This window comes from Festucalex cinctus, chromosome 10 (assembly GCF_051991245.1).
Source record: "Festucalex cinctus isolate MCC-2025b chromosome 10, RoL_Fcin_1.0, whole genome shotgun sequence".
Taxonomy (NCBI): domain Eukaryota; kingdom Metazoa; phylum Chordata; class Actinopteri; order Syngnathiformes; family Syngnathidae; genus Festucalex; species Festucalex cinctus.
The window spans coordinates 22600240-22615717 of record NC_135420.1 but is presented as its reverse complement, the minus strand read 5'-3'; the positions used below and the strand labels follow the sequence as shown (position 1 = coordinate 22615717).

The 15478-nt window shown below is 43.9% G+C and overlaps 1 protein-coding gene across 2 annotated transcripts in view; it reads right to left on the bottom strand.

Annotated features, from left to right (window-relative positions):
- Window positions 1-15478, bottom strand: part of plpp3 (phospholipid phosphatase 3) — a 37054-nt gene that overhangs the window by 11608 nt on the left and 9968 nt on the right. The window contains exons 2-5 of one of the 2 annotated variants that reach the window (XM_077534818.1): window positions 6159-6313; window positions 3281-3373; window positions 3015-3202; window positions 2429-2486 (exon numbers count right to left, since the gene is read on the bottom strand). In XM_077534818.1, coding sequence (XP_077390944.1) covers window positions 2429-2486; window positions 3015-3202; window positions 3281-3373; window positions 6159-6313 — 494 coding nt within the window. Of the gene's footprint in view, window positions 1-2428; window positions 2487-3014; window positions 3203-3280; window positions 3374-5709; window positions 5868-6158; window positions 6314-15478 lie in introns of both variants that reach the window. The other variant, XM_077534817.1, reaches the window with a different exon arrangement.

The following is a 15478-nucleotide window of genomic DNA, read 5'->3' as shown; positions in this document are numbered from 1 at the left end:
GTGAGAGAGGTCGATAAAAAATGATAAGTGTGACAGATGTTGAGCACACTATAGTCAACAGCAAAGTCAGGTTTTTTTTTTCATGAATATAGTGGAATCTTGATTTTACGGATCCAGAACCCAATAGATTTTAGATTTAAATGACATAATCCACAGAAATTATCCAGCCTGTGTTGCATAGCGAGCAAAGTCTGTTTGCTCCAGTATCGGCCGCTGTTTGTACAGTCGTGTCGTTCCAGTGGGCCTGCAAAGGCTCGGGACGACGTGGCGCTCTACACTCACAGTTTACTTGACATTTGTCTAGTACACACACATCTCTTAAACATTTTATACTGATTTTGGCACAGTAAGTACAGTATACGATTGTTATTTGTGAAGGTAAGAAAATAAGCCGCAAATTGAAATTCCCTGGCTCACTACAGCGGATGTCCTCACGGCGCTTTCACTGTAGTTTTAGTCCATCACTGCACTTATCGGGAATGTTACTTTATAAAAGTAATTAGTTATAGTTACTCATTACTTGCTCACAATAGTAACTGAGTTAGTAATTGAATTACTTCATAATAAAAGCAAGTTGTTACCAGGCTAAGTAACTATTTTCACTACTTTTAAAAAATAAATGTTTGATATCAAATACTTTAGTTTATTATTATTATTATTATATATAAAGGGTGTTTTCATTGATTTTTGTGAATATCATCTCACACAAATATCTCACTCCATAACGACAGATATCATATGTTCGACCATTCCCAATTATTTCAGCAATCAAAATACTACTAAAAATAAAAATACATAATATTGGATATATATTGATTTGTGGCACATATGTCACCCTAATATATGTAATTTGCGGACAGTCCTTGCACCCTGCACAGATGGTTAAGAGAAATATAATTGTTGATTTATGAAAAAAGAACGGAGTTGCCAACACCGTTATTTTAAAAAACGTTATTTCCAACATGGATCACTGTAAGGTAAAAACTTTTCAAACATTTGTAAATGTGTTTACATTTATTTATAATAATTCTGTTCCGTATTAGGTGTTTGTTGGCCATGAAAAAAAGTGTTTTCGTTTACGGATAAACAGCTGTAACGGATGACCCCGCCCCTCTATAAGTCCATTAAGCTGAGATTTCACTGTATAGTAAAAAGAGTTTGGAGAACATCAGTACGTCTATGCTGTTATATTGTCTGTAGTGGGGCCGTTTTAGAAGCAACATTGTGGAATTTCAGTGTAAAAGAGACCCGCAAATCCTCACACTCCCCTTAAAAGTCACCCAAACTGTCTGATGTGAGGAAAACGACGATAAATAAACGATTCCCAGATCCCCTCGACGGAAGCAGACTAAAGCGACGCAAAGTCTGGCGGTTCCGAAAAGCCATCCAACCCATTCCGGTAACATCTTCTGCCCGCTGCCTCTCTGGTTGCCTTGTTTCAAAGAGCGCGTTAAATGAAAACACACACAAGAAAGGAGAAAGAATGAGAACGTGGGCTTGTTTTACACGCTCTTTTTTTTTTCCCCCTCCCCGTCTTCACACCAGGCTGCGAAAAAAAATGGCATAGCTGTGGTTAGGACCGCAAATATCACGCGCATGTTGTTTCTATTTGTCCAACAAATGTTTGGCTCATTTACCGAAGGTGCTATGGGAGGCATAACCGGCTAAAACAGACGCTACAGTGTGCATATTGAATAAAACACAAAGGGGAGCGTTTAAGACCCCCGCCAACGCGCATCTCTGGAGGATGTTCAAGTTTCCGCTCCAACCACATCAGGCGTTGATTGTTCCCACGAAATATAGTGTTTCCTGGGTGGGCGGCTGGTCTTTTGGGGGTGACAGCCACACTTCACCGGATGTGTTCGAGTGGTCTTTTGGTGTAGAAATCAACGTGACTTGTCTCGCCTTAGTGGTTGGTTTTCTGTGCCGCATTGACTGCATCAATCACGATAAGAAACGGCGGCAAACAACAACAATGTTGCAATAAGGAGAGTATCTCAGGTCAGCAGTCACATGTCGTCTGCCTTTTTTGGACTACATCTCTCAACACAGAACAGCTGAGTTTCCTGAAGAGCTTTCTCCACTCTGATCCCAACTCGTGGAACATGTAAAGGGAAGTTGTGTGCGTGTGTATGTGCTTTATTTGTACTTCTGGAAGCATGAAATTCCTCCAGGGTGAAGCACCCAAGTGGACCACCATTAACAGGTGGATGGAGGAAGTGCACAAGCAGCTGCCCTGAAGAAAACAGGTGGTGTGTATCTATCCATCCCTCAGATGAGGATGTTTTTTTTTCCATCCCCTTCAGTAGGGCGCCCCCACCTTACTCCCACATGATGGCTACAATCAATAAAGTATTGTCTTATATCTTGTCCCTGTAAAACCGCCCTGACATCATCCAAACTTGACCTGCACAGGAGAGTAACTTACCGCCAGGTAGAGCATGGAGAACATGGAGAAAGAAGCATGTCCGGAGAAGAAAGACTTCCTGCAAAGATAAAAATCACATTTCAATCAAGGGGTATGTACACAGGTGGCGCTATAATCCTTAACCAAAGAAGTTGGAAGAAAGTCATGTCAGGACAAACTGTGAAATCAATGCTAAATCAATCAATGTCATGGGGGTTTCATCCAACTTTGGAATCTGAGCCTCGTTTGCCGAAAAGGTCGGGTCCTGGGTCTCCAGACCCCGTGCGAGTCCCCCTGAGCTGATGCCTGGGGAAGGTGTTTAGGGCCTAGTACCTACTGCCTGCAGACCTCCATGAATTGGAACTTGGAATTTGGAACCAGACTTATATTCCAACCAAGATTCAAGTATTTGCAGTATACCCTACCCTACCCTACCCTACCCTAACCTAACCTAACCTAACCTAACCTAACCCAAAGCCACAACATTTTGGCCAATGTTGAGCTCTAGAGTTCTCAAACACCCAACATTTAAACATGATCCAAATACTTCTGTAGTCATCAGATGTCTACATAGCCAATCAATCCCATCTGCTGCGTTTCCACCCACCTAGCTTCTTGCACGTCGCTCTCTTTGCCGCTGCAGGTGTACTCGGTGATGTAGCCCAGCGAGCAGTTGATGGCGGCGAAGTCAGGCTTGCACACATCCAGGAAGTGCGGCCTCATTCGGCCCACCGACACCTTGGCGATGTCTGTGAACGACTGGCTGATTGCGCAGCCAAAGATAAACACGCCTATCTGCGGCGCAACAAAACGTGTTATTTTGAAAAAGAACAGTAGTCATAGTTAAGCAAAGGTGAAAAGTCGAGGACTAACCTGTTTGTAGAAGGCTGCCACATAAGGGTTTCCCACAAAGGATTTGGTCCCCTCGTGGAGCTGGTGAATCCTGTAGGATTCTCCGATCACAATCTACAAAAAGAAGACTGGTTGATCTCTAAGGGACTGGCTGAAGACTTATTTGATGCAGATGACCATGCGGTATGACGTTTGACTCATGCAACAAACACAACTCATCTCAAAATGACAGGAGAGTGACGACAACACAAAGACACACATAAAGTCATAATGAGCACGGCCTGCCTTTCCCTCAGGCAGTTTGGATGTGATGGGAGATTATTAACGAGTGTTTAACTCATTCACTGCCATGGACGGAAAAAGACGTCAAATGATGCATTTTTGCTGGGCTGGCAGTGAATGTGTTAAGAATGATGGGGCCTTTAATGGAGATGGAGGAAGCCAAAGCGGTGGAAGTAGGAAACCCCTTTGGTATGTTTTTAGGTGTGGTTTGCCTAAATGGACAAAGAGCGTTTTACATACAGTTAAAAGCACTACTGTACAAAAATCCTCACGTCTAAGGTTAATATCTCTACCATGAACAGGCTGACTTTGATGATGCTTAATGGTACTAATGGTCTTAGCTGGGGTGGACGAAGCCCCCCATGTGATTGCTGCAGTATTCCACCCAAAGTGGCTTTACGTAGCCTAGGGCCACATGAAAAGGCCCCGTCTGTACTTGAGGAGGCTTAAGCCTAAACTAACTGTCGAGCCACAGGGCCTGTCAATCACATTGGCACCTCCGGGGGTGTCTGACTGACGGGCTGGCTGCTCTCCATCTTTAAAACCACATCCTCCCCAGCACAGGGCTTCAGTCTCTGACTTCCAGAGTATTGACCTGACCATCTTGTCGAGCCTCAGACATCCTATCAAGTATGTGCTGTACACACTTGTTTGTGTATTATACGAGCACAGTGTGTGTTCGGCCTGATAAACGCACTTATGGGTGGTCAGCTGGCGGGCTCACAGCCAGAGCAAACAAACACGGAGGTTTATTGGTGTTTGTGCTATTGTCTGTGAATCAGTGGAGATTATAGACTCCCAGTAGGCTGATATGATCCTTAACGGATTATTTGTACTGTAAACATTAACATTCAGTCTTCTGTCTTCTCACATATTTGTGTGAACATGGTTCCCTGTGAAGTTTTATCTGGGATCGTCGGCGAGGACTCGCAACCAACGTGGCTGCAGGGAATTCCCTCGCAGCCTACGCCGTATAAAGGAGCGCCGTCGGCATGGCAGCAGACGCCACTAATGGAGCACAGCTGCGCGAGACACGCCAGCTTTGCCTACACAGGAATGTGTAATGGGCTAAATTGTCACGAGCTCACCGTGTCTTGGTTCTAATAAGCAGAAGAGCTGAGCTAGTGCAATATACTGTATAGTATGTGTGTGTCTGCGCGTCTCAGTCTGGGAACTTTTGACGGGAGGTTGTGCTGCAAAGATCATCTAGTCTGACCACGTGCCACTAATTGACGCATGCAAACCCCACCGCATGTCATTATAGCATGTTTCCACTAACTCTGACACTGTTCCCCATTTTCTCCCTCTCCCCTCTCAACAACCAAGTCAGTGAAGGAGTTGAGACACAAGACTGAAGATTGGGACCAATGGGATGAATTCGCCTGCCATGTCACATACGAGGATATTGGGGTCCAGCATATGAGTAGGAGTTATGAGACTGGGTCAGGAAATCATCACACACAGAAACACTTGGTGATGCCTGAGGTAGGGGTGGTGGGTGATTTCTCACTACCACTGACTCACTTGGGGAAACAAATTAGAAACAAATAGCTTGAATGATTCAAAGTGGATGGAATATGAGCAAGTATGGTAGGAGGAGGACATGTAAAGCACAAGTATAGCATAGGACTGCATGATAACATACTGGCAGAGATGGGGATCAAGTCACACAGGCCCAAGTCTCATGTAGTCTCAAGTCGTAAACTTCAAACAAGTTTCGAGCAAGCCCCTCGCCATTTTCCTTAGGTAAGTCAGGTTTTATCTCAAGTCACGTGACTTGAAGGTTATCTGAAGGCATGTGAAGTCATGTCTTATGATCCTAAGTTAGGTCAATTGGCAATGCAGTCTGGTCTTCATAGAGAAGTTTATTGGTCAATTTTTCTAACCTCTATGTATGTACTTCTAACAACTCATCATGTCTCAAGTTAAGTCAAGTATCAAGTCTTTATCTCTCTCTTCAAGTCGAGTCTCAAGTCTTTTAGTTTTTGTCAAGTCACATCATGAAAATAATGACTCAAGTTGACCCGAGACCAAGTCATAATGACTGAAGTTCCCATCTCTGCATACTAAAAACTAAGGTGGAGCTGCTATCATTTAATGACTAGTTGAGGGGGATAAAAGACTGAAGTTGAAGAAGAAAACAGAGGGCGGTGTTGAGGTCGACTTACAGAGATGATGGCAATAAGAATGCCAACACCAGAAAGCATGGCATCGCTAATGGTGTCGCCCTCTTTTTGGGGGTAGCGGATGGACTCGTCCGAACAGTAAAACCCGCGCTGGTACGGCTTTATGGTGCTAGTCTCAATGATCAGGAAAGGCAGGCTAGCTACAAAACAGAGAGAGGGAGAGCAAGACAGGAAGGATGAGAGAGAGAGAGAGAGAGAGAGAGAGAGAGAGAGAAAGCACCAGGTCAGTGACACAGACATAAACAAGAGAAAGCACAAGGAGCGCCCAAGCACAAGGGGCTCATGGGATATGGCAGAAGTGGGTGGCCGGAGGATGTCACTAATTCTCCTATAATCTTTTAAAGTCAAAATACTCTCAAGAAGCCCCTGTTTCTGCCTTCCATTGTTCCCCAGTGCGGGGGGGGCGCTCGTTGTGGTGTTGGGCCACTTACAGACACCGCGGGCAGTGTCAACCCAACAGAAGTGAGCACCGAGGAGGGCACGGTGCTGTTCTTGTACGGGTACGTCAGGCTGGAGTCATCGCAGTAAAACCCCCTCTGGTATGGCCGAATAGAGGTACGGTGCAGAACAAGGCTGGGCAGCATTGCTATATATACACACACACACACATACACGCACACACACGCACACATTAATGGATGGATTGGATGGATGATGACACACTCATTCACATCTCCATCGGTAATCATCACCTGCTGCATGTAAACTCACCTGTAAACTGAAAAGAAAACATATTAAAAGACCCCACAGGTGTGCGTATGTGTGTGAGCAAATGGGATGTTTACGCAGCAAACACTCTCCGGCTGCTCTGATGACAGAGCGACACTGAGCTGTTTATCTTTTAGCAGGAGACCCCCAGCGCCCCCCTCCAAGTCCATACCACCCGGGTAGAGTAAATAGACACACAGGGATAGAGACCATTACTGGAGACAAAGGATGCAAAAGCCACAGACGGTCCAGTCCAGTTCAGTTCTCTGGGCAATTGTCTACAAAAGGTAAATAGCTGTTATGGTTTCTGTATTTTTTTCAAAATTGCTTTCATTGTCCAATTGCTGCAGTCACAGTAAAAGGACGAGTCTTCAATCAAAAGATACCAGTATCCCAAATCCACATGAGAAGTGGTTTGACACAGATAACACTTGACAGTGGAAACATACAAATGTATCCAAACATGAACTGAACTCTACTGCACTGCACTATTTAGGCTTGAAAGAAACATCAGTAAGTTGGAGTTGAATGTTTTGGGTTGCTGGAAACCAAGGTGCCATTCCAGTTAGAACTTTTTTCTTTAAGGCCAAACAGAACATTGCAAAAATATAGTGCTGGTAGACTAGGTTAGCATGTCTGCCTCACAGTCTGGATATATCAAGGAGAAGACTCGATAGGTTTGGTTGTGATTGCTTGTCTATATGTGCCCTCTGATTCACTGTCGACCAGACCAAAGTGTACCCTCATGCTCTGATCCAAAGTCAGCTGGGACAGGGTCCAGCTCACCCGTATCAAGGACAAACACTCTAGAAAATGGATAGATCAGGATCTCATATACCACAAAAGACATATCAAAACACAAATCCCCCAAATCTTGGCATGCAAACCTTGGCTTCAAACATGAGGGAATTTTAAAATGTGTGCCTATAAAGGCAACCTAATCCAAGCCCACCCAACGGTGGAACATTTTTGCGCATGAGAGCATGTTTGGCGCTGCAGTGACTCATAAATAGATGGAGATGAAGACACCGAGGCGTCCCGAAGACCCGCTGACATCCGACGCCAAGCACCATTCCCCTTCGTGTCTGAGATTAGGGTCAAAGTGAGAGGTTTCCCTCCCCCTTGCATGTTCCCACCTAATGAGGCTAAGAACCGCAGCAGAGATTGGATTACCGAGGGTCTGTCCTCAAAAGCACGCTAGTAACCATCTCTCAGAGGAAGAAAAAAAAAAAAAAACTCAGCACATATCTGATCCAGAGCCACTTTGCATGCCATGCTTTGACATCTGCTCCCACTTGGGGCAAGAATGTATTGCCTCAGGTGTCAGATTGACCACTGACTTCATGGCAGTGGTAGGCGATTGGGCTGCATTTCTTTTCCTTAATTAAAGTGGGGCCTGGTGCAGATGATGTGAATGTAGTCTCGACCTGTTACGATAATGACACTACAGTACAGCAGGTGTATGGATCAGCTAGACGAAGACTGTTTTTACACCCGGTCTTGAAAATACCAATTCCAACAACAGCTCGACCAGGGGTATGTAAAGTATGGCAGTCAACCGTTCAATGGATCACAAAATTTGGCCCACCTCTGACTTGGACCAATAAATCAATTTTCCAAATGGAAAAAAAAAAAAATAATTCTATACCGTCAACAAACCTGACAACCTCACACTTTTGGCGGCTGAGTTAGCTATGCACCCTGCCATGACATCATAGTGTTTTACTACACAAGAAAAATAATCACATTTTAAAAGCCTCTTTTAAAAAAACAAACAGCCTTTAAATGAGGTCAAGGTGTAGATTCCATCCTTTGGTGCAAAACTCCATCTGCTGTCCGGCACCATGTGATCATCGAAAGCTTTCGAGCCTTAGGGGTCAACTGTTTCTTATGTCTCAAGGGAAACGTGGCTTTCCGCGAGTCAAAGGGCAGCAGATGGGATGGGCACCTGCGCAAACAGGGCACAGCTCCATGGTTCTGCGCACCTCCTGGAGGGAGCTCACTCACTTGGGGGGGGGCTTTTAATGGTGACTTATGAGAAGAAAGGCGATGGCAGGATTCTGGTGCGGATATTCATGTGAGTCGTTTAGCTTAATGCCTGAGTGAACTTGGCAGCACTTTAATACCTTAAACGTAGTGAAAACACCAGTGGGCGTTGTGCTAATGCCCAGCGCAAAGCCAGTACCGCTGGGTAAACACTCATCACGAGTTGAATCGTTTTCTTCTGTGTGGTTGTGTGAGGGAAAAGGTCCTTGGGAGGGGGTTCGTGGGGATTCTCATGCTAATTCTGAGAAGGGAAAGCAGGTTATTGGCTTAACAGTCATGAGAAACACGGCCGCACACGCTAACCAATGCTAAGCGATGCGAGGACACCATGGGAAACTTGGTAGCTGACTGAATAGAAAGTGAAAGCAAGCTTTGACAATGAATGAAAGACTCTCTTGTATCTGAAAGCCTTGAAATGCCAAGGTCATCTGCGCCACCAACCCGGACTATTTCTCCGGAAACCAACGGTGGAGTAGTGAAATACATAGGCTTCCCATTCCATTCCCATTGTTGTACTAGAGGGAGATGTCCCATAGGTATGCGAACAAACAATGGCAGTCAGTACCCCATGAAATGTATGTCAACAATTGGTACACTTTACGTAATGGGACCCAAACAAACACAATTGAAAGAAACAATATTGCTAGAGGACTTATAAGGCATCTGCTGTGTACATCCACACAACAGCCAGTCCAAAGAAACTTCGCAAAATCAATGCATTGGCCCACTTTAAGGTAAATACTTAACATTTATCTGGCCAAATTTGAGCATTTTCCTGCATTTACGATAACAGTCATCATAGGCCTCAGAAGAAGCATCAAAGCCACTGGTGGAAATTATCTTGGGTCTCAGAATCTGTTGCCATCATCACCGTTATTGCTGCCTGCTTCATGTTCTTCCATGTCACTACTATCATTTTTTCCCCGTGTTGTAAGACGCCAAGATCTGTCAATCAAGACCTCAACCGTGGTTTACTGTATGTTATTTGTAATGTCATTTGATTCTGTTTCCCACTAATGGAGTCTCACACTTCTTAAAAACTGTTTCAGGTGTAAATTTGTATGTGTGCACCCCGCTTTAACTTCCGCTGCTAGTGTCTACAAAGAGAAGAAACATGACCTCCTTTGTTGGGATAAAGAGTGAGTGACCTTTGCAAGGCCCGCTGACCCGGACTGAGTGGAAGAGCGATGAGGGGAGTGGAAGAGGCAGCACTGATGTGAAAAGAGGTGGTAGGGGCAAGGGGGAGAAAGAGAAAGAGGTGGGCCGACCTGTTGGCAATAGCCCGCTGCACGTCAGTGAATTGAAAACCACGGTTTCTACAAGCCCAGTCATGAGGTCAGTAGTGTTCAGAGACACTTGAGATTCTCCTGGGTGAGAATGAGCTTGAAAACAGTTCGGTCTCTCACCGCTGTGGTCTCTGACGGCGCCATAATTCTTCATGGCAGAGCCTGAAGAAAAGCGCAGAGAGTGCGGAAACACACGCGGAGTGGGTGGCGGGACCAGGCGGGGAACGGTTCTATTAATCTTATCAGATACGGTCATGCATTTCTCTCTTTAAGTTCGTGAGAGGAAACCACTCCGGACCGTTTGACATTACTCGCCCCCATGGCCCAATACAGAGAGAGAGAGAGAGAGGGGTGGTGGAATGAGGTATTTCTGCTTGAAGTGGTGTTTATATGCACAGGTCACAGCTGGGTCTTTGAGCCTGTGTGACTGCCATCCACTCAAAATCCAATCACATGCTTCCTGCTCTGAAAAAAGCAGATTACACAGCGTTCCCCGGTATATTCGCGGTCCAATGTTGGTACCTCCTACTTATGCCATGTTTTTTACAATAAACTTACTTACTATTATGCCTTCTCAAGTGGGAAAGGAGAGCCACAGTCACAGATGCACTTTGTTAGCCTTTTTTGAATCTCTCAACTCAATTTACTGTCTTCAATTTGTTCTCACTGTTTTCGATTCAGGGATCCACAAGTAGCCACCAGCGAACGCTGTCCCTTGTCATCATGGTAACAAAATCCATAGCATTGGCATTGGGACTGAAGTAGAAGCAGCGGGGTGAGCGAGGGCTCAAGCAGGACTGCTCCATCACTCATTTCAGCAAGGCTTTAATGCATGCTGATTGCAACCTTAAGTGAATATATGATGTTATTACCCTCAAAAACAGAGGATCTCCGTTCCTATATAACTATTCTGCCCAACATACACAAGAGCCCACGTTTGTTTACTTGATATTTAAAGGCTTGTTTGAGGCAGATTACATAGCCAGTGCCGGTTTGATTGGCTTTGGTGTTAATTTTGGTATAGCGGGAGTCCGATTAGCGATGTGGCTTCCTACCAAGTCTCAAACAGTTCATCTCGCAGACACAAAGAAAACAAGAATAGCGTATCGCGTATGTCCTTTATCTTGTTTCTACTAAGCGTGACAGTTCAGTTCATCTCAGCTCGGTTTGGTTGTGTGTGCGTAAGCAGCCGATGTTCATGTTGAAGTTTCAAGTCCCAAACTAAGATACTCAAAAATCCAGCAAGTCACACAATCACAACATACATTCTCACAATAGCTACTTTACACATATTACATACATTAATTGGCTGTACTAGAACATTCTGAATGACAAATTGTTAATGTTCAAAGTCTCTATGATGTCGACTACTTTATTGTTTTTTTCAATTATATACATAACTGACATTTTTTACCGGCTAATTGCTAGCTTAACTGTGAAATGAACCTAGCTTGACGCTGAAGTTTGATCTCGTAGCTGTTGCGTAACTTATTTTTTGAGTTTCAAATCTAGCATACCGTCATTCTCTCTTTTGCAATCCAAAACATAATCGTGGAAACCATGCATGTTTCCTAGAATCGTAACATAGACCTATTGGTGTGTTGTCAGGTTTGCGCTCAAGACACAAATAAGAATACAGTATCTGAATATGCTGATTTTCAAACGCAATCAAAACTTGTCGAGTCATACACTTCGAGTCGAGTTTCATGAACACAAAATAAGACTACAGGTTTGAGCCAAGTAAGTCCCAAGTCCTAAAATAGGCGACTAGAGTCTGCCTGGTGTCCCCGGTAAGCAAGATGGCGATAGCTGAGTCCGATACCTTAACAGTGTGACATCATAATAGGCTGCGTGCTGACATGATGCGTAAACAAGAAACCAACGGCTTCAAATCCTCCTTCAGTCTTAGTCATAATCCAACGGTGCATCTACGGTACCACTGCACTTGGTTCCTTTAATAGATTGGCCGCAGAGGCAACAGAATCACACGGAATCCCGAGTTTGTCAAGTTTGTTACTCTTCTGTTAAACCAACGGCACTTCCCAGAAGAATTGCAAACACTTGCTGGTCTATGTGAGTTAATGCTCCAATTGGATTCCCCTTGACATGATACTAATATCCCAGTGGAGTGGGAAAGTCATCAGCCTTGAGCAGCACCCTTCTGGGCCCGCCATTCACATTTTAATAGGCTTTGGCGGCTTTCGGGAGCAGAATTAGAACGATATATCCAGATTATATAGCGTTGGTGAACGTCAGCCAGCACCAGAGGTGACTTGGGGTGGTGAAGTGGGCGGGGCCGAGCGGAAGAAGCCGTATTGTGGTGTGCCCTTATGGAGGATTTCCTTGTCCCGTCTCTCAGAACGGAATAAGTGACCTGTGCCGAGAAAGAGCGAGGCGGGGAAAGAACAATTGGGGGGGGGGGGAAGGTTAGCGAGGGGCGGAGGCCGCACAACTTCATCGTTTTCCACTCAATCAAACTTGGGCCTCTTTGTCCTGGAATCAATAGCTTGTCGCTAGTGGGAAAAAAAAAATCGACAAGCAAGTCGAGTTTTCCCTTTGTAGGATATAAAAGGAGAAAATCTATAAAAAGCAGAAAACATACTAATTTGGTTGTTGTCATTTCGAAGGTGTTTGCCTTTATTTTGTAGGATATTGTAGATAGATGTTTGTGTGTTGTGTGTGTTTGTGAGTCATTGTGCCTCAGCTTACATGTACAGTACAGATCTGTTACATCCAGGCCCATCCCAGTCTCTTGAGGAAACCCGACATACGTCCAGCAATTCAAAGTCTCTCCACTCTACCCTCCCAATGCAATGTAAACTCACTAACCACTAAAGCAAAACATTTCGGATATTGTACGATGACCATTCAAAATGTGTGTAATCATTTTTTTCCCTTGAAAAAAAAATACAATTTATTCTCATATCTATACAAGTATTTCTCATCATCTTAAGGACTTTTTTATTCTCAAAAACGTTTTCATTCCTATGGCACATTATGTTTTGTTGGCATTAGGATTATGAAGTGGCCCCTTGTAAGGGGCCCCTGGACCCAAAAAGTTTGAGGACCCCTGATCTCCAGTAAGAGGACTCTTTCTTGCGCTGCAAGCATATCTGAGTGCGCTTGCTGATCTTTCCTGATGCTGTTAAGGCATTAATACCATCTTGTGCGCATCCCGCCGCACGCTCCTTCACACACAATGTGATTAGCTTTGAGCGGATCTCTGCCAAATCCCCGCTGACTGTTCCGTCTTGCTTTTATTGTCACTCCACTCTAGTCACGACACGGCTGTCTTTTTTTTCCTTTTTTTTTTTTTGCTTAATTTATTGAATTGGAGAACTGATGAGCAAACAAGCAACTCGGGTGCACAGTAAATCCTTCTTAACACCTTCTTGTATGTTAAATGTATAATAATATTAATATTTAAGATGATCAAAACATGTTATTACAGGACAATCTTAAAAAACATATCTCCTGTTGTGTGTACCAGGACCAAGCAGAAGTACAAATTCTTGTTTAAAAAAAATTAAAAAGAACTTATTAAGCCCTTTTCACACTGCATTTAGCATGACGAAGCGCATGTTATCAAACCCATTCATTGTGTATGTGGTGAGGGGTAGGCGCCACGGAATGAAGCATCCAAGTTACCGCCGAGCCATTTTTTTTTTTTCCCTGCTGCTCGTGTCTTCCTCTTTCCTAAAATGAGCAAAGTCAGGGCTTTCTTTTTCAACAATGAAAGATACATCTTGTCGAGTTGAAGGTCAAACCAGCCGTGAAATCTTTGTTTTCAACTTCCTGGTAAGTGGCTACGTTAGCACTTCCAAAGGGCGTGCTGTCAACTCGTAATTTTGCGTTGCCACATGACTCTTTTCAAACTGAGCAAGTGCAATGTGAAAAGGGCTTAAAAGTAGAAGTACTGATTGATCTCATTTAATTAAAGGGATACTTCACTTATTTAGCCCATTATAGCAATAAAAAGTTAAGATTTTGTCTATAATTAATTTGATACTTTCATTAATTTTTCACGTACAAATAGTACCTTTAAAAACACATTTTGCAACTTGCTGTCGACTGAAAATGACATCACAAGGGCTCAGATAACCAATCACAGCAGACAGCTGACCTGTTTTCCAGGTTTGGTCATGTGACATTCACAAGCTGAGCTGTGATTGGTTGCCTGAGCCCTTGTGATGTAATTTTCAGTCGACAGCAAGTTGCAAAATGTGTTTTTAAAGGTACTGATTGTACATGAAAAATAATGAAAATATCAAATTTATTATAGGCAAAATATTCATGTTTGACTACCAAAAATGGACAAATGAGTAAAGTATCCCTTTAAATAATACTTAAGTCGATAACTAAGTACAGTCACTGAGCGACTGACTATGTGTGGCCTTTGAGGAGGATGCAAGAGTGCAAGTGAGCAGAAACCGGGAAGGCTAAAGGTGAGGGACATGACACAAATACTGCAGCTCTGGAATCTCCGCTGTAATGTGCCTGTGTCGCGAAGTGTCTGTGTGGGCCCGCGTGGGTGTCAAGAGTGGATGACTGTGGCTTCACTGGCAGCGTCTGCAAAGATTTTCCCCCACAAACATTTTTGAGATGCTCACCACTGAAGTCTCCCGCAGTCCAAATAAACAAACCCGGCTTGTTGCAAACAAACCCCAGTTCTTATTTGCACACATTCATTGTGGTTCTGGTGCTGTATAATGAACACGTATGAGTGACTCCAATCAGGTCCAATGCTTCTTTGGCTGGATTTATGATGCAGGTCCATGCGGCCAATTCAGATTTAATGTCTATATCAGAGGTTTTTCTTTTTTTAATGCCTGTTTAAATGTTAAGTGAGACATATTCCATTTGTTTATATTCACCAAAACCATGAAACAAGGCACAAATTGCACAAACAAAACATAACACCAGCCAGTGATAACATGTAAGTAAACAACAATACATCGATAAAACAAATACCGTAGTGTCTTGAGATACGAGTGACACATTTCCGAATTGTGCCTCTTGGGAATGAACAAATCGGAATTGTGTCACTTGAACCGTGCAGTCTAAATCCAGCCTTTGTTTCCTGATGTGTGTCACACATGAAAAGTCACAACACACACACAGCACAGTGGCTCAGTGGCTGAGGTCAGCAGTGGTCTACAGACTGAATCCCTGTTCTGCCCCTCCCTCTATGTGGCAACCGGGGGGCCGCTACAGCAGCATGTGCTTACTCAGAGAGATTTTATTCACAGGAATAAATGCCATTTCTTTTTTTTTTCTTTTCTTCTTTTTTTTTCAAGCGGGCATATGCCTGGACACCCTTTCAGCAGCAGTTTCTGTCTTGCTCTTGGCTTGTGGGTAAACTTTAAATAGGACAAATTATTTAAAAAAAAAAGTTTATATAAAAATATTAACCAATCAAGTTTCTCTATCAAAGAGATGATCAGCCAGGCCACGTGAGGATCCAGAGCCACTTTCAAGTGAAAGCCAAAGTTAGCATGTGTCCATGTAGAAGTCTGGGCTCTGCTTTCGCAATTAGAAGCAGGCAGTCAGCTATTGCGCACACTTGCTGGCGAGAGGACAAGCGCCAGCCCCCCGAGAAGCACAGAATGATAACCAGACAATCAAAGATGGCCAGTTAGAACCATGACGAGTTATTTATACAGTTGCTGGCGAGATTCAGCCTGCATTTATGCACACACTTGCTGGCAAGA